Genomic DNA, 25,654 nt, shown 5'->3' on the forward strand with positions numbered 1-25,654 from the left:
TAAAATCAAGAACACAGACTTGATCCTTATATTGGCCAATAACTTTGCATAGAAAAATCCTTTCATAGCTCACAGAGCTTCACAGTAGAACAATTCTGGATACTTACAGAGATTATGTTGCACCAATGTATAAGGAGAATTTTTCAAACTAAATACTATCCTGAGTGTCTTTCTAGACACTGTACCATCTGTAGAGCTAGAATTTGGGAAAAACAAAACTATAGCCTCATTGGTGTTATAACCATTCCTGAGAGACACCAGTTCTAGAGGTCAAAAGAAAAATAATTCATTTTTTTTTTCATCACAGGAATTGAACTCAGTACCTTGCACTTGCCAGGCAGGAGCTTGTGCCACTGAGTTATATTCCCAGCCCAAGAATTAATTCTTCAGGGCTCTGGGAATGTTGTTTCTTAGAGAAAACAAATATCTTGCATACCACTCAGCTCCAGAATATGAACGTTACCCACTGCTGGAATTCTAAAAATTTGTGCCCTTTCCCATCATCTCTATCGGCAGATGATAGACGGACACGACACCAAAAAAGTGAACGTCACATTTCTCCGCTCGAACATTGGGATTGTTTCCCAGGAGCCGGTGTTGTTTGCCTGTAGCATAAAGGACAACATCAAATATGGGGACAACACCAGAGATATTCCCATGGAAAGAGTCATAGCAGCTGCAAAGCAGGCTCAATTGCATGACTTTGTTATGTCACTCCCGGAGGTGAGTACCAGGCTTGTCGCTCTCTGACAGAGATGGGGCAGAGGTAGGATGACCAAAAGTGTTATCGTCGTGGTTTCAAGGAGGAGTTCAAAGGCAATACAATTTATTTCTCCATGTCATAGTACTGTCTTAGTCTTTTCATAAATGTCCTTCATTAACATATTTTATAGTTTGGGAAAGTATTATCCACCAAAATGGATGCTATCGAATCTGTTACCCATAAAGCAACACCACAGGAAGTTCTAGCTTAGCACTGTGGGGAAAGCCTGAGATCTAGAACAGACAGGGATGGATTTGAGTCCAGGCTTTGTCACTCACTAACTGTGTATGTGTGTGACTTTGGAATAATTGCTTATCTATTCTGAGATCATTTATTCCATCTGCAAAAACCAAAAATAAAAACATTAAGATGAAAGAATACACTTAACAGCTGCACAAAGAAAGCTGCTGCTGCTATTACTGACACGATGTTTCAGTATTTGGTGCTGAGTGCTATGTGTGGTGGTGGTTTATTGCCTTTTTCTTAGACTTGCCCCTAACACCCTTCACTGAGCACCTCATCCCTACAGTAACAAAGGAGGTGTCATGGGCCTCACGTGGCTTAGCTGAGCATCTGTCAGGAGGCAATGGAAGTAAACAAACCCTGATGTGGAAGGCAGGATAGGGTAGTGGTCAAGGGTGGACTCAGAAGCTAGATACACCTGGATTTAGATTTCACTTTTGCTGCTTATTTGTCTTTATACACATTTCTTGCTTTTTTATGTCTAAGTTTTAGAATTTTTAAAATAGGGAGATTAAAGTTTCTGTGAATATTAAATGATGTCCTGGCATAATCCTTGATGCTCAATAAATATTCTGTGACTTTTAACTATTAATGTAGCCATGTCAAATGTCTAAGTAGACATTTTTCTTCCTAATTTTATCAAAAACAACAAATGTGTAAAGTAGATAGTGAGTGATATTGCGTTTTTCAGATGAGTTTGAGGCCCAAAGAAAATTAAACAAGTTGTTTATAATCATAAAGCTTGTAAGTAGCAGAATGTAATTTCAAACCAAGGCTTATATTTCAAAATATCATTGTTCTAATGAAGGAGGGGGCCAGAGGTCTCTAAAAAAGCATTTCCATTCTGGGGATTATTCCCTTTTGCAAAGATTTTCCAGATAAAAGACTAGAAATTAGGTAGTCTCAAATCAAGGAGGATCTCCTGTACAGGTTCTTACCTGGACACAAGGAGAAAGAGATTGAAAATATAAGCCTAAAAGAAATGCAGATGTGGGTGATAAAATTCCCTTGTTTCTCAGCACAACTTTCTTTTTTTTTTTTTTTTATATTCCCAAGTGGGTTTGATATCCTTATTAAAACTGTGCTGTCCACATAGCACAGGAGCATTGACTATTTCTACTTCTCAAGCTTTCCACACTTTTTCCAGAAATATGAAACTAACGTCGGGACCCAGGGGTCTCAACTCTCTCGGGGGGAAAAACAGCGCATTGCTATTGCTCGTGCCATTGTACGAGATCCTAAAATCTTGCTACTAGATGAAGCTACTTCTGCCCTAGACACAGAAAGTGAAAAGGTACGTATTGATTTTCTAATGGCTTAGATCATCATGAATGAATCTTTTGCCATAAGATTTGTCCCTAGAAAATGGCACTATTTCCAATGTTCTGATTCCTTAACAGTAGAAATTGGCAATGCTTTGTGGAAGCAAAGACAATAATCTGAAGAAAATCATTTAACATAAGATTGGTTGAAATCAAATTTTTAACTTTATTTTTAAGATTCATAGGCTATGTGACATCTTTTCCCCAAAGGGAAATAATTAACTTTCTTAAATAAAGTAAAATAATTTAAGTCACCTGGCAGGTATAACATGTTTTATTGTTCTCAAGTTAAGTAACAGGGCACATAGGCCACATATAACACAAGCAAGGTGGTATGTGATATGCATGAGGGGAGATGCATTGGGAAAAACACAATTATGAAATCCAAAATTTATAACTATCACTTTAGAAACCAGGAATCCTTTTGGACACAGCTAAATGTCACCAGTAAAGAAAACTATCAGGAATGACCATTTCATTACCCCCTACATTTTTTCCTTGATTTCATTTTAGTAAACTAGATCAAGTACTGTAAACTTAAATAGTGGCTTCACACTTATGCCCATGTTCACTTCACTGAAGTTTCTCAGCCTGTGAGCTGGAATTTAAATCACTGATGCATTGAATCAGTAAACACTTGCTTAATCCTCTCCTGTATTGAGTCTTTGGATTTACCACTAAGTATGGAATTGTTACTCAGCGAATATTGAAACAGTCTCACTGTGGTGGGCTATGAACAATCATGTGTCTACATCAGCTTGTTATTCTCTTCTTGCAGACAGTGCAGGTTGCTCTAGACAAAGCCAGAGAAGGTCGGACCTGCATTGTCATTGCCCATCGCCTGTCCACCATCCAGAGCTCAGACATCATTGTTGTTATATCCCAAGGAGTAGTCATTGAAAAAGGAAGTCACGAAGAACTGATGGCCCAGAAGGGGGCCTACTACAAGCTGGTCACTACTGGAGCCCCCATCAGTTGACTTCACGCAAGAACTCTATGTACCAATGATGCTCAGAGTACAGGTGTGCTGCAGGTTGTTGCATCTTTACAGGGCAGTGTTAATATCCTATGTTTGTAGACATGGTCACACACTGGGATCCAAGCTAATTTCTAATGACCTTCAATAATAATTAAGTTTGAGATGTCCATATAGAAAATGAAAGAAACCAGGGTCCTTATGAGTAAGAATCCAAAGCGAGAGAAGCCCGTGAGCATCTCATTTTGTACCATAGACCCCGAGAAAGGCTCAGGATGTAAAGTCCTTGGTCTTTCTGGAAGTGGGGAGAGAGGGACACATGGGGCTGAAGATAGAAGAATGGGCTGAAAACCTGTGAAGAAGCAGAGACATAGAGCCCCTGCCACAGGCTGGCTGGTTTAGCCCAGTGCTGGCAGAACCGTTAGCGGCTCTCTCTCCAGGGGAGCTCACAAGTAGGCTTGCACATGAGGACACAGACTGCAGTTAAAGTGGTGGTTGACAGAGGAGACAGGATTGAGTGTAAGGAAATATGTGAACAGAAAATCTTCCAGCCATCTTCCTCTGGCAGGAGACTGGAAAATGAATGGTCAATACAGGAAAAGATATCTACGGTCTCAATGCTAAAAATCTTTCCAAAAACATCCCTAGCCAGATAGATTATTCTACTGTGAAGCACACTGGCTAACAACATGCACGCGCTGGCTCAGAGCTTTCCAGGCTTTTCAGTGTCTCATTCTTGCATAGGAACAGACTGTCCAAGATCTCCAGGAAAAACATTAACATATAAAGCAAAAGCAGTGACAGAAGACCCCCCCACACACATACACACAGAAGGGAAATTACAGGCAACAGAGATAGTGCGAAGATTAGGAAAACACTCACATTCACTCAATGAGACAAGAGATACTTCCGCATATTCAGGTAAAAACAGGAGTCCGGAAGAATGAACATATACAAATAAGCACACAAAAAAGAGCTCTTGATAGTAGAAATAAAAATTTAGCCCCTACCCAACTGTTCCATCATCACAGTGTTGTCTTCCACTGTTTTGCTCCCAAGCCACTCTGTGTTTATATATTTTCTTCCCATGGTGAAGAAATGAGCTTATGACTACAAAGCATAAGCCTGTTCAGTATTTCTTGCTAAATAACTGCTAAGATGGTTTAACAGGTTAACTGTTCAGGATGGAACTATTGCTGGTTGCCAAGTTGAGGAGGTGGAGGGGTAGAGGAATTCAGTCTAGTTGTGAAAAAAGACAGTTCTGAAACTTGCAGAATAAAGATGCCTACTAGAAGGACTTAAATGGAACACATGCTCATTCTCTAATCTTGAAAAAAGGAGCTAAAGTCTGCTTGTAAAGTGGATTTTCAAAGAGAAAAACATGGACGTTGTCCTGGGAGGTTGCCAGTTTCCTAGAATGGAATTTATGTGGTATAAAAAAGGAATGAATGAGTTGGCTTTTCAAATAAGGCATTTGAAAATTATTTATGAGTGGAGAAAGACTGACCAGACAGAATGTAAAAATGATTTGGGAAAACAATTGCTTTCTGAGACTCAGTGACTAGGGAGAAGATTACAACTTCAAAAATGAATAAATAAATAAAGTTGCACATTTATTTTTTAATACCAGGGGGTGTCAGTGTCTCCATTTTATCCTGTATCCTCTGCCTATCACTGGCAAAGATTTGGTCTCTACAATTTGACATTATTAATATTTCTCTGATGGCTGAAGAATTGACACTATCACAAGTCTTTATTTTCTATTTTGGTACTTATCACAAGTCTTTAATTTCTTAATGTTTTTATGACATGTTTGTGCTGGGATTAAACTTTCTCTGTAACCCTAGTAATTAAAATTTATGTAGTTTAAAAAAGGTTACAGAAGAAAAAACAGGATTGGAAGTTAAGTTGGGGAAATTTCTCTGAGGGTAAAATGAAAAGATAGATATGAAGATTATCTATGGCCATACCACCCTGGATGAACCTGATCTCATTAGATATGAAAATTAGGGGAAAAAATTTAGAGGAGCAATTCTGGAGGTACAATAAAAAATTTAGAGGAGCAATTCTGGAGGTACCCTGGATGAACCTGATCTCATTAGATATGAAAATTAGGGGAAAAAATTTAGAGGAGCAATTCTGGAGGTACAATAATTAGGTAACAACAGGTAGCTAATATTAGCTAATAGTTAGCTAATTAATATAAGTAATAGCAGTTCCACAGAGTTCAGAGAAATATGAGAAAGAAATTTTTAAAGAAATAGTTTCAAGAACATTTCCTATAGTTGAAGGATATGGCATATTGTTATAAAATTTTAGAAAACTGGGAAAAAGGAGAAGCTACTAAAATTTTCCAAAACAGGAAAACATGCTAGAGAAAATAGGCAAAGAATTATGATGGCATAGAAACTCTCTACAATAAAACTAAAAGAAGATATAAAAATTTGTCTTCCAATTTCTTAGAAGAAATTTTTCTATACCCAGCCAACTATTCACTGGATTTTATTTTATTTTTTTATTTTGAAGAGAAAAAAATAACAACAACAATAAAGACCAAAAAAAATACAAAACAATAAAAACAATACAGAATTTCAAAACAAGATGATAGGAATTAACCATGGTTATTATATTACATACTGTTATCTTCAACAAAGTTGCTCAGATTACCAGATGTAACAATGCAAGACTGATCAAACAATTAAAGACAATAACAAGTAATAAAAAGACATTAGAAACAATACAGAGCTTCACTAAACAAGATGGTAGGAATTCAGCAATGCTTATTATACTGCATATTGCTGTCTTCAAATTAGTCATTCTGATTACCAGATATAAGTATGAAAAATTGGTCAAGAGAAAAGAAAAAAACAAATTTAAGCCTTAACTGTCCCTTTCAATAAACCAATAGACATCAGCAATACACTTGTCTCAGCTATCCTTGTATATAGATATATTTTTTCTTTTTTAATTTTAAAGAGAAATTATCAAAAGCAAAATCACAAAAACAAAGGCATAAACATAACATAAAAACAATAAAAATGATATAGAGTTTCAAAACAAGGTGATAGGAAATTAATAATGTTTGTTATATTACATATTGTTGTCTTCAAAGTAGTTACTCAGATAACTTGATATAGGCATGTAAGATTACACATTAACTGTTCCTTTCAATTACACATTAACTGTTCCTTTCAATAAACCAATAGATATTAGTAGTACAATTATCTTAGCTATATTGTGGATATAAATATACCTATTCTTTCCCTTCTTTCTTTTTTTTTCTCTTTTCCCTCATCCCAGTTGTTCTTTCTGATTTGAGCACTTTCTTTCAAAAATGGAAAGACATTCCTTGCTCATGCATAGGAATAATCAGCATTGTGAAAATGGCCATACTCCCAAAATTGTTATATAGATTCAATGCAATCCTGATGAAAATACCATTGGTATACCTTACAGATCTAGAGAAAACATTCCTAAAATTCATCTAGAACCAGAAGGAACCCAGAATAGCAAAAGCAATCCTGGGCAACAAAGGCAAGGGAGGAGGTATCACAATCCCTGACTTGAAATTGAACTACAAAGCTACTGTGATAAAATCAGCATGGTACTGGCAAAAAACAGACCTGAAGATCAGTGGAACAGATTAGAAGATGCAGACACAACCACAAACACACTCAGCCACTTTACCTTTGACAAAGGGGTCAATCATGCTCACTGGAAGAAAGATAGCCTTTTTAATAAATGGTGCTGGAAAAACTGGCTTTCCACATGCTGATGACTAAAACTAGACCCATGCCTATCACCATGCACCAAAATAAAGTCAAAGTGGCCTAAAGATCTAAATATTAAACAGAAACACTAGATAAAAAAACAAAACAAAACACTAGATCTTCTGGAAGAGAAAGTAGGTGGAAGTCTTGAAGGCATAGGGGTATGCAAAGAGTTCATGAGAAAAACAAAACTGCATGGAAAATACTTCAAGAATCAACAACTGGGATCTCATCTTATTGAAAAGTTTTTGCATATCAAAAGGAATCACCAACAGAGTAAAAAGAAAATCCACGAATTGGGATAAAGCTTCGTTCAAGCAGTTTGGCCAGCTTTCAATGGAATTTTTAATTTCCTGAATATCTGTTTGAATCTGTTTCATGCATTCTAGTTCTTTCCTATATTCCTCATTCAAGTTTTCCATCATTTTTCTATGCTCTTCTATTTTCTTATCTATGTCTTATTTGGATGTGCTGAGCAATTCTATCATTATTGCTGTCATTTCTTTTTTTACATGGAAGATTATTTCTGATCTGATGTCTTCTATGGCCTGATAGAGTTTTTTCTTTACTTCAGTTGCTATCATTTCAGAAATTTCAGGCATGTGATTTCCAAACTGTTCTGTGGTGATGTCTCCTGAACTTGTTCTGGGTGGGGTGGAGGTCTGAGATTGCATTTTGCTTCTTCTTTTTGTCATTTTTGAAGATCCAGAAGTTCCCTGGAGCTCAGGCTCACTCCCACAAGTGGTAGGGCAAGGATCTGGAGGTTCCTGGTGCTCAGCGTGGCTCCCGTGATGGTGTGTGGGGACAGGGTGCAGTCGCCGGTGCTCTCAAAGCTTTCCAGAGTTCAGCTGGCTCTCACACCAGTGGGGCAGAGGCAGAGGTGGCTCACCAGGGTTCCTGAAGCTGTCCAGGGTTCAGCCCAGCTTCCACAAGGGTTCCAGGGGGTGTGTGTGTTGTGGTCACAGAGGCTTCACATGCTTCCCAGGACCCAGCCTGGTTCCCATGCCCTAGCTATTGGCTTTCAGGGAAAAGAAAAATTATACAGAAAAGAAATATATTTATGTCACACTACATGACTCGCCTGAGTATATTATTTATAAAGTCCTATCAATGTAAATGCTTAATGCTAGTCTAAACCAAAATCACAAATAGGTTATGGAAGTGAGAAGAAAATACATGCAGATTGTTGGGGATGGGCTACAGCATGGATATAAAAGACCTGGGTCATCATTTTCATTCATATTTCATAAAGAGAACTAAATACTTAAAATGTAAACAGATAACAATAAAACATCTAAATGTATGTATAAGTATTAATATGCATTTTATTTAACCTAGTATATCCAAAATATTGGCATCATAATATGTAATCAATATAATAATTATCACTGAGATATTTTACATTATTTTATTATACTAAATGTTCAAAATCTAGCATGTATTTAGATTTAAAGTGCGTCTTAGTCAAGAGTAGGCACATGTCAAGTTCTGCTCGCAGTATTCACCTGGTTGAGTTGACAAAAGGAAAAGAACTAAGAATGTTTAATGTAACCAAACATAACTATTAAAACTGCCATATCATCTAAACTCCCTGAGGATCTCTTCCCAAAACAAGTTTTGTTCCAGTGTAAGGATTGTTTATATTTTTTCTATTACTATTTATGAAAACTCAGAGCAACACATTCTCCAACTTCTTTTGGAAAGAGAGCCTCAGTCATTCCAAAATTTTCTGGAAGCATATGCTCGTAAGCTAGAAATGCTACTTGAGAAGAAAAAGTAGAAAAGTCATCCTGTAGATTCTTTCGTCTAAGATTTTTTTCCTACAGTTCCTCTGAGTCTATTCTGTCTGAGGAGTTTCTTTCCATGAGAAGACACGTCAAATTTAGTGTTTCACTCATGCATGGAATTTTTTAGCAATTATGTACTAATTTTTAAAAATTTAAATTTAAAAATGTGGAATATTTTGATGATTTGTCCTAATAGACTAAAAGAGATAGGATCCTAATTAGGTATAGTTTGCCACATATGTATTCAAGAATTAAACATGTGTTTCCCATTCCTGAGCAATTTCCAGAACATTGCCCTCAAGTTAGTTCAGGATTCTGCTTCTTATTTCCAACTAAAGATTTGATTTATTAAATATCTCTTATGCATATACCATCTCTCTGTAATCAGGTCACATAAGGATGTTGGTAGAGATTTTCAAAATGGCAAATTTCATTGCTGTTTCCAAACACATTTTGAGATAAATTTACATTTGTGTATTTGCTGTTATAAAACAAGTGTTATGCCCATTTATATTTTCTCCAAATTTCCAGGTCTAGTGAATAATCTTACCTGTGCATGAGGTGGCAGTTGAAAGTAACTTCAACAAACTTTTAGACCCAATTCTAATTTCCTTCACACTGTGTTCAACTAAATGCCAATTAATTTAAATGGATAGACTGTAAATAAAGCAATGCACATGATTATCATCTAATTAGCACTGGCCAGCATTATAATATGCTCATTAGTGAGTTGTATGGTGTCCTAAGGTTCATAATGAGTAATCAGGGTACACGTGATTGGCATGTAGCTGCATGGATGCAACTATTCAACCCAATAAATCAGAGCTAGGACAAAATGTGCCTTATAAAAAGAAACAAGAGTGTATTACCAGCTGGTGAATTGACAATTTCCGCCTTTCTATAACTCAGGTACTTCTACTGTCAGACACAAAGTCATAAATTCGTGAACAACAGAATAGCTGGAAATACAAGGGAAAATGCTTGCCCAAGGTGAGCCAGAACAAGTGCTTACAATTATCATGAAAGAGTACAGAAAAGAAAACAATTTTTGTGCTATCTTACAGGTTGTATGAATTTCTAATATATGAAGCATAGACTCAAAATAGAAATGATCAACATCTTAAAATTTCTTGAACATTGAAAATTCAAATAATCACTTGAATAGATGATGAAGCATTTTATAATTTAAAAAGTGTTTGGCCTTCATAATTTATATATATATATATAAATATATATATATATATATTATGGCAGGTGTTGATTAGCTTGCTAAACACCAAGTCCTATACCTCTTCTACTTCGCTCCATTGTAGAGGCTGGAAAGTAAGGTATTTACTTTCCCAGATGTTATGGTTTGTGTCTGCATGTCCCCCCAAATCCTCATGCAGTCATGGGGCGGGCTTCTAGGATTTGTGATTGATCCATGATCCAATGTTGGGATGATGGGTGTGAGCACTACACCTACCCTGGGGCGGGTAGTTTGCATATAATATAAGGGAGGGAAAGAGTCTGCTTGCTGCCCTTCCTCCCTTTTGCTCTTGTTTTTACTGTGTTCCGCCGCCATGAACATTTGCCCTCTGCCATGTGCCACTCTGCCTTGGAGCCAGCCAAGTATGGACTGAAACCTGCACAAACTGTAAGCTAAATAAACCTTTCCTTCCTTAACTTTAGGCATCAGGTATTTTGTCCCAGCAATGAGAGAAAAGTAACCAAGACACTGGATTCCTTCTTAGCTAAAGACAGTCAGGTGATCCTATTTGGCCTATGAAACATAGGTACAATCCTGGGTAGAAAAACAGCTTGTTTCTCTTACCATCCTTTTCTTTTCTGGATGCACAGCATCCAGTAATCCTTTGGACAAAAACTTTACACAGTGGATTGCAGAGCAGGGAGAGAAACTGAACCTGATTTCTGGATATCCCTCCATCAGTGCACCAGCCCTGGCTCCCAACCTCCAGCCACCTGGTTACAAGAGGAGACACCTCTCACTTATGTAAACCACTGAAGCAGATTTCATAGTTGTTCTAAATAGGGACTGACATAATCTTAACAGACAGAGGTAAATTTTTATCAGTAAAAGTATTGAAACAAAGTATACAGAAAATAATCCAATGTCGAAGTACCAATGTGTGCTTGAATGACCTTCAAATATGACTTTTATATCCAAAGATATTCAAAAAATGTATTTAAAGAATGAATTAATCCATCTTTTTTCAAATATCTCTGCTATGGAGAGGAAGACTGAAGTCCCAGTTGCTAGTTCTAATGGTTTTCCAGGAACACTGTACATCCTCTGCTCTAAATAAAGGAAGTTACTAATCTGCATTCCATGTGTTATGAATATGATGATCTTGCTTTCTCATCTTCCCACATGATAAATTGGGGTTAGACTAGAAACAATCTGGATTACATTGGCAAAGTATAATCATAGTTGAAAAGAAGTAGTTCAAGAAGAGAATTATTTTTAAAAAGGACAGGTAGGAAACGATGGGGAATCATGTTACCAGTTAATTTATAGCCAGGTATAGTCTCCATGCAGTTCTTCCAAGACCACTTCCCAGAGGTATCCCTCCAACCCAGCAGGAGCTGCAGCAGAAAAGGCTGGAACCTATGAGAATCCTGCAAGGGTAGTTCATGAGCTCATCCTTGCATCTCAAGCACCTAAAGGCATGTGATAAATGTGTGGGGAAAATTAGAAAAGAAAGTCCATTTTGAGCCAGAGAAGATTTTATAAATTGATGACTGCATTTCTATTTTTCATTTGTCATGGTTGTCCTAAAAAAATCTTGGTATCATTTACCTTGTTTTTTAATAAAGTTGTGCAGCATTCAAGAAGCGTATTTCAACAGCTTTAAAATGGCAACTTAATCTTCCTGTCTTTGAGAGATCAATAATTAGTCCACAACAAACTTACTAAAAAACTATTTCAAACTTATCACTTTTCCTCGCACAACATAGTTTCTCAACACCTCCAACCTCACTTCCCACAAAGCAAAGCTCCCTTCTTCTCACTTAGCCTATTATTATCTATATCTGCTCAGTATGTTTTCCAGCAAGAAGTCCCACTTTAGGATGTTCAGAAGGAGCAAATGGAATTGGTAATTTAATTATAGAATCACTTTTGCACAATTGGTGAGCAGAAAGTCTATGAATATTCTCATGCTAATAATTTTGCCCTATTACATCAGTTGAATTATTTCACATCTCCATGCCTCTCTTTTCATAGCTATAAAATTTAAATTCTAGTTGGAATTGAATGTTGAAAGATTGAAATATATAGATCAAAAATTGTAATGAAGTCATACATTTCAAGATGGAGTGCCATTCTTTTTAGAATTCACAACCTTGTACCTTGCATGTAACTAAAATTAAAACAATATCATTTGCATGGCCTTGCTTGTGCCTGTTTTGCTCCTCTTCATAGAAAGATGAACTAACGACACACTGGAAATCTTTCATGAAGACAGAGCTTCACAGAAAGCAAACAAAGGAGTGGACTCACAGGAAGAGCCAGAACATATTAAATTTGGTTGAAGGAGACCCTTTAAGTTGTAGAATGTCACAGCTGCAATGAATTTTTGACGCATACCCTTTACTCAGCCCCTCAGTTGAGAATTTAATAAATTGAAGCCACTGATGTTAAAAGGCCTTCCAGAGTCAGAGAGCAGATCCAGACTATGATGTAGCACTGATGACTCTAGCCCAGGGTGCTGGCCCCTGGAATCCATGCAGTCTTTTTTTTTTGGTCTTTTTGAGACAGGGTCTCATTATGCTGGTCTTGAGCTCACTTTGTAGCCCAGGCTGGTCTCGAGCTGTCAGTGATCCTCCTGCCTCAGCCTCCTGAGTGCTGGGATTACAGGCATGCGCCACCACACCTGGCCCCACCTCCAAGCATTCTGACACTGTCTGGGCTGCACAAGTGGACCCGTGTTGGAACCTCCTGATGAGCCAGCTCTATTGAAAGGATGAGATTTACAGTAATATTTTAAAACTCAGAAGGGAGCATTTACTTTCTCTTTGCTAAGTCTTCATGTAGAAAGATAGCAAGGGTTTCACCATATCTTCTACTGCAAAAAAAATTGTAGGAAGGCAGAGTCTGGAGTAATTGAAGAGAAAAAGAGATCTGAAGAGTCTGATGTTTTGAACCCAGAATTACTGAACTGAAGAGGAAGTGTCGTGTCTATGAAAGGCAAAGATGGGTGGATGTGATGCCCACCTGTAGGAAATTCCATTAAAAGAAAGGGATGTGGGCACAGATGCTAGCCTGGCCAATACTGTTCACAAAACAAACCCTAAATCCTGGGAAAAAAAATCAATGCTTTGAATAGGAGTGAAAGTGAGATTGCCCAATGACGTACAAGAGTAGGTGGGAGCTAAACAAGGTAAGACCTTCATTCAGGCCTGAGTCTCTTTCCCAGGCCTGCTCTTCATCACAGTACCTGGATCATCCCAGGGAACAGGTTCAGCACTCCTTTGAGCCATCACCACAAAAGTGTTGATGTGTAGCTGATCAACCCCTGACTGGCTATAGCCAGTCAAGTAAGTGTTCTGCTCTATTCATATAGAAATCATAAATCTGCAAAGTGCAGGCCTGAGAGCAGTTCCAGGTTTGAGTGTCCATAGCCCTATGTGCTTAGTGTTACAGCTGAGGACCCTAGGATGCTCCATGTTTCTGCCACCTCTGGATGTTGCCACTGATCAAAATGAGTCACCCCTGCTGGTTACCACCAAGCAATACCACCAGTCAACACCAGTTAGTACCAGACACTGCTGTCTAACGCGTCTAGTTACTGGTCTCTGGAGCTCTTTAGGTGTTAAGGTTTCTATCGAGATGTCCCCAAGAGGCTCACGCACTCATAGGTGGGGCTCTTGAAGGATATTGGATTATGGGGGTTATAGCTAGCTTGCTGTTAGGAAGAGGTGGGTCACTGTGAGTGTGGCATGGAAGGGTCTCTCTCTCTCTTCTTGGCTCCTCCTTGATCTCTCTCTGCTTCCCCAACACCATGCCATGATCAGTTCTCCTCCACCCAGGCCCTTCCACTCCACCGTCCCACCTTGGAGCTGGCTGACTACAAACTGAAACCTCTATAAACTGTGAGCCAAACTAAATCTCCCCAGATGTCGGGTATTTTGCCTTAGTAAAAAGAAAAGTAAGACATCTGTCTAATGGCCCCAGGTTTTTATAATGACTCTTTGTTTAAATGTGACTACTCTTTCTGCACTACTCAAATGAAGAATCTTGAGTAGATTTCTAGGATTTTCTAAACCCACACTAACTGAGACCCACTGGAGTCAGACATTGTTAGGACAGGGCCTGTGCTGCAGCACAGGAAGTTCAAGGTAGGAGAGAGAGCTCTCCTAGATTAACCAGAGAAAAATGTTAGGAATGCAATTTATATAGCAACAGACCTATGATTGGTCCAAATTCAAGCCTTACTGATTGGTTCAAATTGGTCTCAATTTAAGCCTTCTGATTCAAGCCTACTCCTTGGTCCAAATTCAATTCTACTGCTTGGCTCAAGTTCAAGCCCACTGTGGTCAAGGTGGACACCTCCCAGGAATGGGTTTCAGACATCCAGAATAGCTGTTTTGTAGCTGTCAATCAATCCACGTCTCTTTGTAGCCATTAAAGGGAAAAGGAAAGTGCTAGCCATCTCTAATCTGTCTCATAACTCTCCTGGCAGCCCTTGGTCTGTGCCACAGATCCTATTCAGAGGGATCCAAGCGGCTGCCGTTCATTCAGTCCCCCTCCTATATTCTGGCAGTTCCTTCAAGATATGCTGTCCTTTGGGGGGAATATCACAGTTTTTGAACTGAAGACAGTTTGCTACAGAAATTATATGGCAAAATGTTAGAGAAAAGGAAAAAATTCTAAGAAATTTAAAAACTCAAAACAGGAGAAAATTAATTGGCTTTATGCTAACCTTTATAACCTCAATCTTTGAATTTTCTCCCTCCTTTAGAGCATTCGCTTCTGTGCTGCCAAAAGAAGTAAGATGTGATTTCTTCTAACTCATTACTGCAATCTCCATCAAAGGATAGCAAAGACAGTAATTAGTGTTCCACACCAGCCTCTGGTTTGACATAAACTACATTTGTCCTTTACCCAGCTGAAAATGAAGCACTTCTAATTCTTAGAATTTTCTCGTAGTTGCTTTCTCCTACAGATTTTTTTCTACTGCTAACTTTCCTGTAAAGAAAACCAAAATGAAAACTTAAAAAAACGAACAAGTGGTACTACCTTGCCTTTAGAGTGGAATGGCCATATGAAGCATTAAAGGGAGGGAAGGGCAGTGGTTAGGGAGACCACCCTAATTTCTTAGCAACATTGGGGTCCAGATATTCCTCCAGAAAGCTGTTTGCAGTTTCCAATGGCTAACACAGGCTGCTCTTGGAGGGAAAATCCTCCAGGACAACTGAACTATAGTGATTCTTTTGTGAACAGTTTTTGAACAGCTACAGAAGTGCTGGTGTCAGGCATATGTGAACGCTCCACTTGGAGCAGCAGGAAAATGTGGTCAGGAAGCCCTCCCACCATCCAGAATGTGGTCACGGATATTATATAAAATAAAACTCTATCCAGTTTTAAAGCCCTTAGATGTCTAGGACTAGAACATAGTGTAGGGAGGATGGACTCAGACTGAGCTGGATCCAGAGCTGAATCCATGGCAACCAGGTGGCTGGAGCTCGTGGAACAGAGAGAGAAAAGGGAGCTATATAGAGCATCCCAGACCTGCAGAGAGCCCCTCTGGAAAATTCAGCAGACTCCTCTCTTTAGCTTCCTGTAGCAGTTAGTACTGATTCAGGTAGTCTTGCAGGAATTTGGGATAGATCAAGATTTTTTAAATATTTTGGTTTTGTTTCCAACGAAGAGCACTGTGGAACTTAATTTGTAATGTTCAATTTAGTAGCCACTGGATGCAGATGACTGCTTCAATTTAAACTAATTAAAAGTAAAGCAAGCTTCATAATACAGTCCTTCAGTTGTACAGCTGCATTTCACGAGCTCAATAGCCACACGGGCTAGTGGCTACTGCACTGAACAGCACAGATACATAACATCTCCTACACTGTGCAAAGTTCCAACTGAAAATGCAGGGAGGCCGGGGATATAGCTCAGTGGCACAAGCACCTGCCTGGCAAGTGCAAGGTCATAAGTTTGATTCCTGGTACCAAAAAAAAAAAAAAAAGAAAGAAAATTGCAGGGAAATAAAGTTTTAATATAATTATGAAATGAATCATACTTTTCAACCCCATATTTTTTACTTTTTCTTCTACCAAAAGTTTTTTATACGTATGTACCAATTCAATTTCAAATTTATTTATAAATTCTGAGTATACAATATTTAGAGGATGTAACTTTGAATTTCAAGAATACCTTATGACATTTTTTAAAAAATTGCCCTGCTATAATAAAAAAACAGGTACAGATAAGGCATGAATTTAATCTTCTAAGGCAGATGTCCAATAAATAGACTGTCAAAAGAAAGGGAATCAACATTCTTCTTGATATTCCTTTGCATTTCCTTTCAAATGTATGTTTGATTAGACAGTTTCTCAAGTCAGTTGTCTAGATTTTCTCATCTGGAAAGCTCATGATATTGACATTTTTCTCCTGAATATGTAAATGTGTAGACAATTTGAATATATGGGTATAGTAATAGTAAGTCAAATGAGCTCAATTCCACTTATGACTGAAGAACAAATTGGAAGTAGAAGAGTCTTTTCCATCATTATTAAAGGCAGACATTTTCTCCAAAGCAGTGAGACACTGGTCCTCTCACTGCTTAAGCAGTTTCAATAGCAAAAACAATTTGCTAAGATATGGATGCGTCTAGGAGATTGCAACTACAGTAGAAAGAAAAATCTCCTCACAAGGTCTCTAGGGCTTTGTAGGAGGTAGGGGTAGAGTTGATGGGGATCAATTAAAGAAATGAGCCTGCATCCCCATTCTATTCCCTGAGGATCACACGTCACCCAAAGAGAGCAGTGAAGAGAGCTTCTCTGTGGGAACTGAGATGGGATTCATGGTACAGTCAAATGCTGCAGCACAATTTCTGCTACTAATGCTCTGCTTTGCTCAAGCTTTAGAAGAACAGACTGAAATTTGTACTGGGCTGAGGACTCTTCAGGATGAACTCAGTGGCACAGCACTTGCCTGTCAGACGTGAGGCTCTGGAGCTGACTTCCCACACCAAAAAATACACCAAACAGAATAAAAAGAATATTACTAACTTTATAGGAGACTTTGAAAAGGGGCACTTAGAGGGGAATCAGATCCCTGGTATGTGCAGAAGGAGCTGTGAGAGGGCAAGGGTGTTAAAGGACTGAAGTTACCTGGTAAAGGGATGGCAGGGAGTAGGTACTGAAGAAATGAACAAGAATCATCCTCTGCTGCTTCTTTTCATGTTTTCATAAACATTATAGGTTATTTAATATATCATCACCTGAAATAATTCTGATATTCTTGAGAATATCAGTACTGATATTCTTGAGAAGGATTACATAAAACATCGTGGTGGATCACAGGTCAATAACATGTGTAGTAAAATCAAACTCAAAATCCTTATGTTTGATTGGAATGACACAATTACCAAATTAAAGTCCAGAACCACTCTATCCAATGTAGGGACAAAACCTTGCTGAGAAATTGTTAATAAAAGAATAATAGCCTGTAATTATTTTCTAAAGTAAAGCTGTAGATTCCCATCACAGTTCAGTACCCATAGAGATTAATCCAGCTAACAGATGCAAATATTTAAAAGTATTCCTGAATCGGAGCACGAATTCAAAGAAAGCACTTGATTTTTATGGTTTTGAAAGACTGGCTCCTAAAAATAAAAAATGAGGAAGTCATAAAGAAGAGATAGGCTTTGGGAAGGATTCTTCAGGAGTATTTATTGAAACATTGACAAGCACAACTATGAAACAGAGAGCAGGATTTAGGGAGTTCACATCCAGACGGAAGCCTGGCTTGACATCTCCACTGGGTATGCTTAAGTATGTACAACATGCTGGCCCCATCAGGGCCCTGTATGGAGGAAGTCAGGTAAACTGCATGTAGGATTTCAATGATGTTTCTGGGAAAATAGCTGCCTGAGATGATAATCATCATAGAATCTAAGTAGGAACATTTATTTTTGCTGATATCTCATTTTTTAACATGAAGAAACAGGACAGAGTGCAATGGAAATGCATATTGGATGACTTGGGTTCTAATGCCTATTCTGACACAGGAGGAGCACAGGCAAATTGTTTGGCCTGAATGGACCTCTGTTTCCCTATCTAAAAATTGAGGGGATTGGATTGGACTCTGATGCCCATAGAAACCAGAAGCAGCCAAGCCTTAAGATGATAAAGGCGTCTGACACTGAGGATGCTGTTGAGGCAGAAAATCTGACAAAATGGAGAGTGATCTTCTATTGGAGTGATCAGTAATCAGCTCCAATCAGATGTTTCTGGGTTAAGGTGGGCCCCATGTTTCCCTGTGGTCAGATTTTTCAAGAAAATAGATATATTCAGATTTTTATGTCAAATATTCTGGTTTTAAAATGCTTTTTAATGTAAAACATATCAGCAACAGCACTGTGAAGGCCAAACTAAACCTATGTGTGGGTGAGTTGGGGCTGGAGCCGCCATTTTGCTGCCTCGGTGTAATGTGCTCCACAGTTTCTCCTTCCTGTACGGTTTTACTGGTGGATGGAGAAGGGTGATCCTAGGGCTGGAGAGCACCAGCTCTCTGTACAATTCTATTTAATCTTCTTTTCTCTTGGTTGCATTAGCATATGTATACAGTAGGGAATCAGAGCAACCACAGTCAGTGGAATGGACGCACTTTTACAGAAAGACAGCATGTAAAACAAATGCTCTGTGTGAGTTGGGATCTTGATGAAGTGATAGAGCTGCAGTGTGGTCAATGAGGTCATTACGCAGAGCAGTCGGAAGCTCAGCTTATAGCTATTTTCCCCTCGGCAGCTCAAAAGGAACATCTCTGAGTTGATTGCAAAACCTAAGCCAAAGAGGACTCCAAGGTTTCTCACAAGTCCAGCAAAAGGTGTGGTGTCAATATGGATCCAGTCCGGGTTGGCACACCATTTTTTGGCTATGGGCACAGACCATAGCAGATCAATGTTGAGCAGTCTGAGAAGCAGGTAAAAGCCAAGTGCAAACAGGAAGAGGAAGAGGTTGGTCTTCAGATATGTGCTCAAGCTGGCCGTGTGGATGCCTGGAGTGTGTTCAAAGGCCTCTGCCACCAGCATGCCTGGGGATTGCAAGGAGACACGGGTGATTTCTTGAGTCCCTCAGGAATGGTACCTTCCTGCATTAAGTAATTTAGCTATAGTTTTCAGTGACAAACTGCTTTGATACCTAAATTCTGTCAATTTCCTAAAGCTTTTTTAGGCATCAACTGAGAATGCAATTTGCCCCATAGTCTTTTAACTACCCAAATTGTCCAATAAGGATCAGTCAGGAGTTGGTGGCACTGAAAGACAACCCACTTTATAGGCAGAGCACTAATCTAGGGGCTTGCAATAATATTTCAGTTGCCATAGCCAATTAGCTTAGAAAGCTTTTGAAAGGTACATGGGGCTGAACATCAGAAACTTAGTCATGGTAAACACAACTTTAGGAATACAAAGTAGTCTAGTTTGGTAAATGAAGCCCAGTCATGCAATAAGCACCTCAGATGTTTCACAGAAAGTGTCTTGGTGGCAGGTTTCGAGGTTATTAAGTTTCCCAAACCAAGGCACAAGTACCATTTCTGAAGTGAGCTTTGATAGTTGGTCTTTGCCATAATAACACATCAGAAAATCCAATCTCACTATGCAATTATGCCCCTGTACCACTGGGTAAGACTGTCACTGTGTACATAGAGGCTATGAGAAGTGTGTCGAACCATCTTAGCTCCTAGGGTAACATTTAGTATCAGTGGCTAAAAAGAACTACCTCTGAAGTTGGGAAAAAGATTACCAAAGAGAACCTGACACAATAAGACAAACAAAGCAAAACCTTTCAAATGATACAACTGAAGATAAGTGATCATATTTACCGCCAATTACTCCAAGAATAACTTGATGAGGAAAATGTGTTGCTATGAATACTCTGGAGATGCAGACACTGATTTGAATCAACCAAAAAAGACTCCAAAGAAATGACCAGGTCAGTCTACGGAGGAAGAATAGATACAAGCGTAAAATGCACACAGACTGTATCACTCACAAAATGGGGGTGGGGGTGACACTAGGTGATCCTTCTCAGAGGAATCTTCTAGCTATGATGGAACATGATTCTAGTTTTTTTTCCCATATATTTTCATGTGCACCATAGTGTTCAAAAACTTCAATAGAGGTTTCTACATTTCTTAATATATTAAATTTAACTAGCACTATCTCCTGAAATTTTAATAAATGCTTAAAAGGAACCAATTTGATGTCTTTGAAATAAGGAAAACTTTTAATGGAAAAACATTTGGGGAAATATGAGTTTGGGGGAATTAATATCCAGGACAATCAAGAACAGACCAGGTGTATATGTTTCGTGCCCTATCATATGTGCTTTCTCTTTACCCTCCTCTCTCAGCCTTTCTTTATTTGAAGAAAACACATTTCTTCTGTTTGAAGAAAACACAGAAAGTAAGGGATATGGAAACAGGCTGTCACTTTCAATTAGAATAAGCAATGTGCAAAAAATTTATAAAAATATTAAAATGCAAGGAATGCTTGTCACTCAAAAAAAGTTAACAGCATAGAGTTCTAGGAATCTGTAATGGCTTGTCCCCAATAGCCAGAAGAAATTTAGAGAAAGAGTGAATAATGAAGAGAAATGAGACTATCAGAGAAGGAGAAAGCAGGAATTATCCATGTGGATAAATAAAAAGGGTTTGGTAATGTCAAGGTAAGAAGACACTCAACAAAGTTTTATAGACAGAGAAAATTTTGATGTTATAAAAATAAAAATGGAGCTATAAGAATTTTTTTACAGAAACTTTTTTCTTTGTTAATTGGAACAAGGAATAAATTACAGAAACTTGTATCTTATATTCTTTAATACTACTTTAAAAAGTAATATATATGATAGATCTTGAAATGTTTTTAATTTAGAAGAACTTCTATATAATAGTATGTATTAGTTACTTTTTAAGGCTAATTAATACTCTTATCATAGGTAGCCTAATAATTTATACCCAAAGTGGTGCTAAGGATTGTTTTAAAGAATTTCAGAGAAAAAACAAATGCCTCAATTCCTACAAATCTTAAGTAATCTCAAACTGTGTGCCTTTCTAAACGTTAAGAAATCTCCTAACATTAAGTCTATTAACATTCAAATTTAAGTTTTCCTCTATACTGTTTTTAATCAAATAGGGTGCACACTCATCAAAGCTAGAATATATGTTATTGCTCTAAAAAGCATGGGCTATTCCAAGTAGGGAACGTAATTTTGCCACACAAACTGATGCATTCAAGGGGAATAATGATTCTTAAAACTTCCAATTAGTCTTAAAGCAAGGGAACTTGCACACAAAAGAAATATTTTCTTACATAATTTTAGATGACTTATTTAGAAGTTAAATAAGAACTGAATTTTGGAAACCCAGAGGCACATTTAGCGAGTCATTAATCAGTTAAACATTTCCAGCTCTATTGTAAAGTGGCAACAGCCATGAGCTAATTGGGACATTATCTTAAAGCAAGATATTAATTTTCTATTCACTCTGCTACTCTGGCTATAACAGAACACCATAAGCACATTTTATTCAACAACCAAAAATACACTAAAATGAATTCTTATGAGAAGAGATTATGTGTTCAAAGATGTTAGCTCCAATGCTACAGAAACTGGAGCCAAGCTGACCTGTGCAGAGTGATAGAGAACTTATCCATCCGACCGACAGAGTGGCTCAGGGCAGCTGTTACCATGACATACCAGACACACGATGAACCCATTGCATGGCCAGAGGGACTTCCTGCAACAAGTAGCATCCATTTGAAAGATGGTTAATTGAACATCGAGGTCAGAAATAGACATGAGAACAGCACAATTGCCACAAGAATTCCAAATAACTCAGGAAAAGAACCACAGGACATTGACAATATGTAATGTTTAGGGAGCAGGTAAAAATAAGGAAAATTGAGTCAAACTGAGTAAACACTATCACAAAAATATTTTTTCTAGGTTTGCAAGTTCATTGAATTCTAGACGTCTATATATTCCAGGGTAATTAAGAACTTAGGCTTTTTCACCAAAATCTAAAACAACAGTATCCATTCTTCCTATTTGATTGTTTTTAATTGACAAGAAAATTAAAGTATTTATATTGGATCTTGAATCAGTTTATTTTCCTTGGGCTGAAAAGTCAAACTCTAAAGAATATCATTGCTAGGTTTGTGGTTTACTGATTGATTTAGAAATGACAGCTGTGTGCAAGCAGCTATCTGTATGCCTAGCTTGTCGCTGCTGCAGTGAGGATCTTCTTATGAAAGGGGAGCAAGGAGAAGCTGTCGAGGCAGCATCAGCCTTGGCAAAAAAAAATCAGGTAGCCTCTCTAGTTCCAGAATGTCTCTCTCATGCTGTTTGGTTTTATTTTTAATCACTGTGCTTTGATGTTGGCCAGAATTTTTCCCCTAATTGATATTCATTCAGTTAGATAAGTCAGTCTCTGAAAACACAAGACACTAGTCTCCTTTTTTCTAAACAAAGACAAACCAGGGCTGGGGATTTAGCTCAGCGGCACAGCGCCTGCCTGGAAAGCACGAGGTCTTGAGTTCAATTCCTGGTACCGGAAAAAAAAAAAAAACAAACAAACCAAAAAAAAAAAAAAAAAAACAAAGACAAACCTATTCCCAATCTATAGGAATTTTCAAAAGCTTTTGCATACTTAAGCAAATTGTATGTCCCCAAGGGGCAAATAGACTCTCTCTTTCTCTCTCTCATCTCATCTCATAGACCCTACACACATACACACACACACACACACACATGCACACACACACATACACATACATGCACACACCCCTCATAGGACAGAAAAAATGTGGGGAAGTGGTAGAATAGACCAAAACACATTTGAATCATCTCCAAGATTATCCACCCATCCATTCATTTATCCATTCATTGCACATTAATTTCACAAAGATAGCAGTATATATCACCCCTGCCCTGATGGGGCACAGAGGCACAGAGTCTAAGCAACCAGATATAATGGAATTATAGTACAATATGATAAGTGATATAACAGATATATGTATATTTTTATGGGAACAAAAGAGCGTTCAGAAAAGCCATCAGAACACATGCATTCACTATATTCAGGGTTATTTTCAAAGGATTTCCAATTGCAAGAATTTTATGCATTGTAGCTGGTGAGGTACAATAAAACACATTCTTATAAATTAAAACATTGTGTAATTTTCTTTTATGTACATTTCAAGTAACCGTTTAAATAACCTTTCTGGAATCTTTCTTTCGTCGTTGGCAGTGCTGGGGATCAAACCCAAGGCCTCACACACGCTAAGTGAGCAGTCTGCCACTGAGCTACATCCCAGTCCTTCTCTTTACAGTCCTAAACTTCTTATTCCAAATCTTATTTCTAACAAAAAGGAAGTGTTCCAGGAAGCCTACTTACATGTTACACATACAAGAGAAAAAAGCTGCTCTAAGATTAGAGATAGTGTTTACTGGAAACAGTAATATTGAGAAGACCTTACCCTTCTTACAGAAAACTTGCCTGTTCTCGTGTTCATGAGATTCTCAGAAGACCTATAATAACTTTGAAAGTTGCTGAGCAACAAATAAGTCATACTTTTAGGACTTTAATATTATTCTTTGGGAATTTGTTCTGTTTTCCGGTTTGTTTTAGTATCAAGTCATTACACTCCTCCAAAAAGTAAATGCTCAATTATAAAATTATTTGGGGAGTATTCTACAAACCTATTCTCTCACCAATAACAAAATGGAATTTTATTATTCATAAAACTTCTTTCTCACTGGGAATTTTGATGCTTACGAATTTTTAGCATCCTCACTTGTGACTTTTTCATTAATACTCTATATAATATCATAACCCTTATGTGATGATAATCATACATAATGACTATCTGTTGGAATATCTTCAGTAACTTGAGGCTACTTTAATTGCTTACCTGGACCTGTTTCACATGTAGTAGGGAATTGTTCAAGGCATAGGCTTGAGTGATTTGGGTAAATCTGAGTTTCTTGAACCCACCAATAAGGCCGATGACCAAATAATATCCTGTATGTGGAGAAATATGAATATTCATACATATATTTAAACACACAATTATTACTTAGTTGGGGACAATTTTCTTCTATAAAAATGACCTAAGTAGAAAGTTGATGAACAAAGCTCATGATTGAGAGACTCTGAAATGACTTGGGTTCTGATCTTTCACGCATAATAAAGGAGGATAATCACTTGGGGTTTTGGCACCCTAGTGTCCCATAAACATAGGGACCTTTTTCCTTGTGAGAAATGCCCTTTGGATGATTTGGGTACTTAGGAAATATCAAAATAATCCTTAAAACCATTAACCTGTTCATAATAGTGCTGCTCACTTAAGTAACTTATTGATTAATCAAAAAATGTCATAGGGTTTTGGAAATTACTCATAAGTCAGTTAAAGTATACATTTCTACATTTCTGTAATTTCTACTTTAAATATTAAAATAGCATGCTTGAAAGACTTTCCAAGTTACATTATCCATATGTGAAAGCCAAATCAACAAATTTAAGAAGTTTTAGGTAAAAAGAAACAAGACAAAGGTCTTACCATTTAAATATAAGATTGAACCAATCCCCAATGACCGCTACCCATATCATCTTGGTTCCAACTGTCTGATTAAGTTGAAACCAAAGTGGAAAATAAATGGAAAAGATATTCCTGGGGTCTCCAACACTGGACATAAAATTTAGAAAATCATAGTAAGCTCGGTAGTCCTTCTGCAAATGTTGAATAACGAGCACTCCATTCCTATGAAGAAAATCCATCTTGAGAAACAGGCAGATGTAAACATAGAGCAATTGGGACTGAGTACTCTGAGTCCCGCTGGTTTTATACACTACCCTCACGGCGTGTGGAGCCATTACTGTGACATGTGACACTCACCATCTGTGGAGAAGACATGTCTGTGTTCACCTCTGTTGAAAAGGTCATCTGTTTGTGATTTTAATTGGTGGAAAAGAAGTGAAGTACATGCTGATCTGTGGCAATTTGGGGAGAAATTTGGATAGAGCACAATGAATTTCTTATGCAATCTCCCATTTGTGTGAACAGTTGGATTGTGTTTGCTTGAAATTTTTTGCACAGTTCATTTCCTTCAGGGGCAGACATTAGCAATTTCAATGCTTGGCCAGAAGACTATGCAAATAATTATTGCATGTCAAATAGCTCTTATTAAAGCCTTGCATTTTAATGTATGATAGACTGTAACACTGACTATTCTATTGGGTCTTTGAGGAAAATGGTAAAGATGTGGACGTGAAAATTTTGTGTGGTGTGACAGATTATTTTCTGATTATAGAATTTTGAATAAAATGTATAAATGTAACACATATTTATAAATAATAGTATCTATTATCAAAGAGAAGAATAGGAGGTAGATGGTAGAAGCATAAAAGGTAGAAAGTAGATGGAATAAGGAAAGAAATATACAGGGTATAGGAAATCTGGAAGGAAATACATTACTTTTTTGACTGTGAGGCAAAAAAAAGTAGAAATAGGGGTCATTTGGGTAATAGAAATATGTTAGAATTGAGTTGTGTTTTTATTGACTAG

At 37.7% G+C, this 25,654-nt stretch overlaps 2 protein-coding genes across 5 annotated transcripts in view; one reads left to right on the top strand and one right to left on the bottom strand.

Annotated features, from left to right (window-relative positions):
• Positions 1-11,186, top strand: part of Abcb11 (ATP-binding cassette, sub-family B (MDR/TAP), member 11) — a 98,672-nt gene extending 87,486 nt beyond the window's left edge. For 3 of the 4 annotated variants that reach the window (XM_013518807.1, XM_005393268.1, XM_005393267.1), the window contains 3 exons: positions 517-723; positions 2,154-2,300; positions 3,107-4,933. In XM_013518807.1, coding sequence (XP_013374261.1) covers positions 517-723; positions 2,154-2,300; positions 3,107-3,307 — 555 coding nt within the window. In that variant the 3' untranslated portion in view covers positions 3,308-4,933. Of the gene's footprint in view, positions 1-516; positions 724-2,153; positions 2,301-3,106; positions 4,934-10,700 lie in introns of those variants that run through there. The other variant, XM_013518809.1, reaches the window with a different exon arrangement.
• A 7,911-nt stretch (positions 11,187-19,097) lies between these two features.
• G6pc2 (glucose-6-phosphatase, catalytic, 2) lies at positions 19,098-24,867 on the bottom strand. Its single transcript, XM_005393271.1, has 4 exons — positions 24,650-24,867; positions 24,002-24,111; positions 21,714-21,825; positions 19,098-19,122 (listed from the first exon to the last, which is right to left on the bottom strand). The coding sequence occupies exons 1-4, from the start codon at positions 24,865-24,867 to the stop codon at positions 19,098-19,100; spliced, it is 465 nt and encodes a 154-aa protein (XP_005393328.1).
• Positions 24,868-25,654: the final 787 nt, after the last annotated feature.

The sequence above is a fragment of the Chinchilla lanigera genome, unplaced genomic scaffold, assembly GCF_000276665.1.
Source record: "Chinchilla lanigera isolate Chin_1 unplaced genomic scaffold, ChiLan1.0 scaffold00048, whole genome shotgun sequence".
NCBI lineage: Eukaryota > Metazoa > Chordata > Mammalia > Rodentia > Chinchillidae > Chinchilla > Chinchilla lanigera.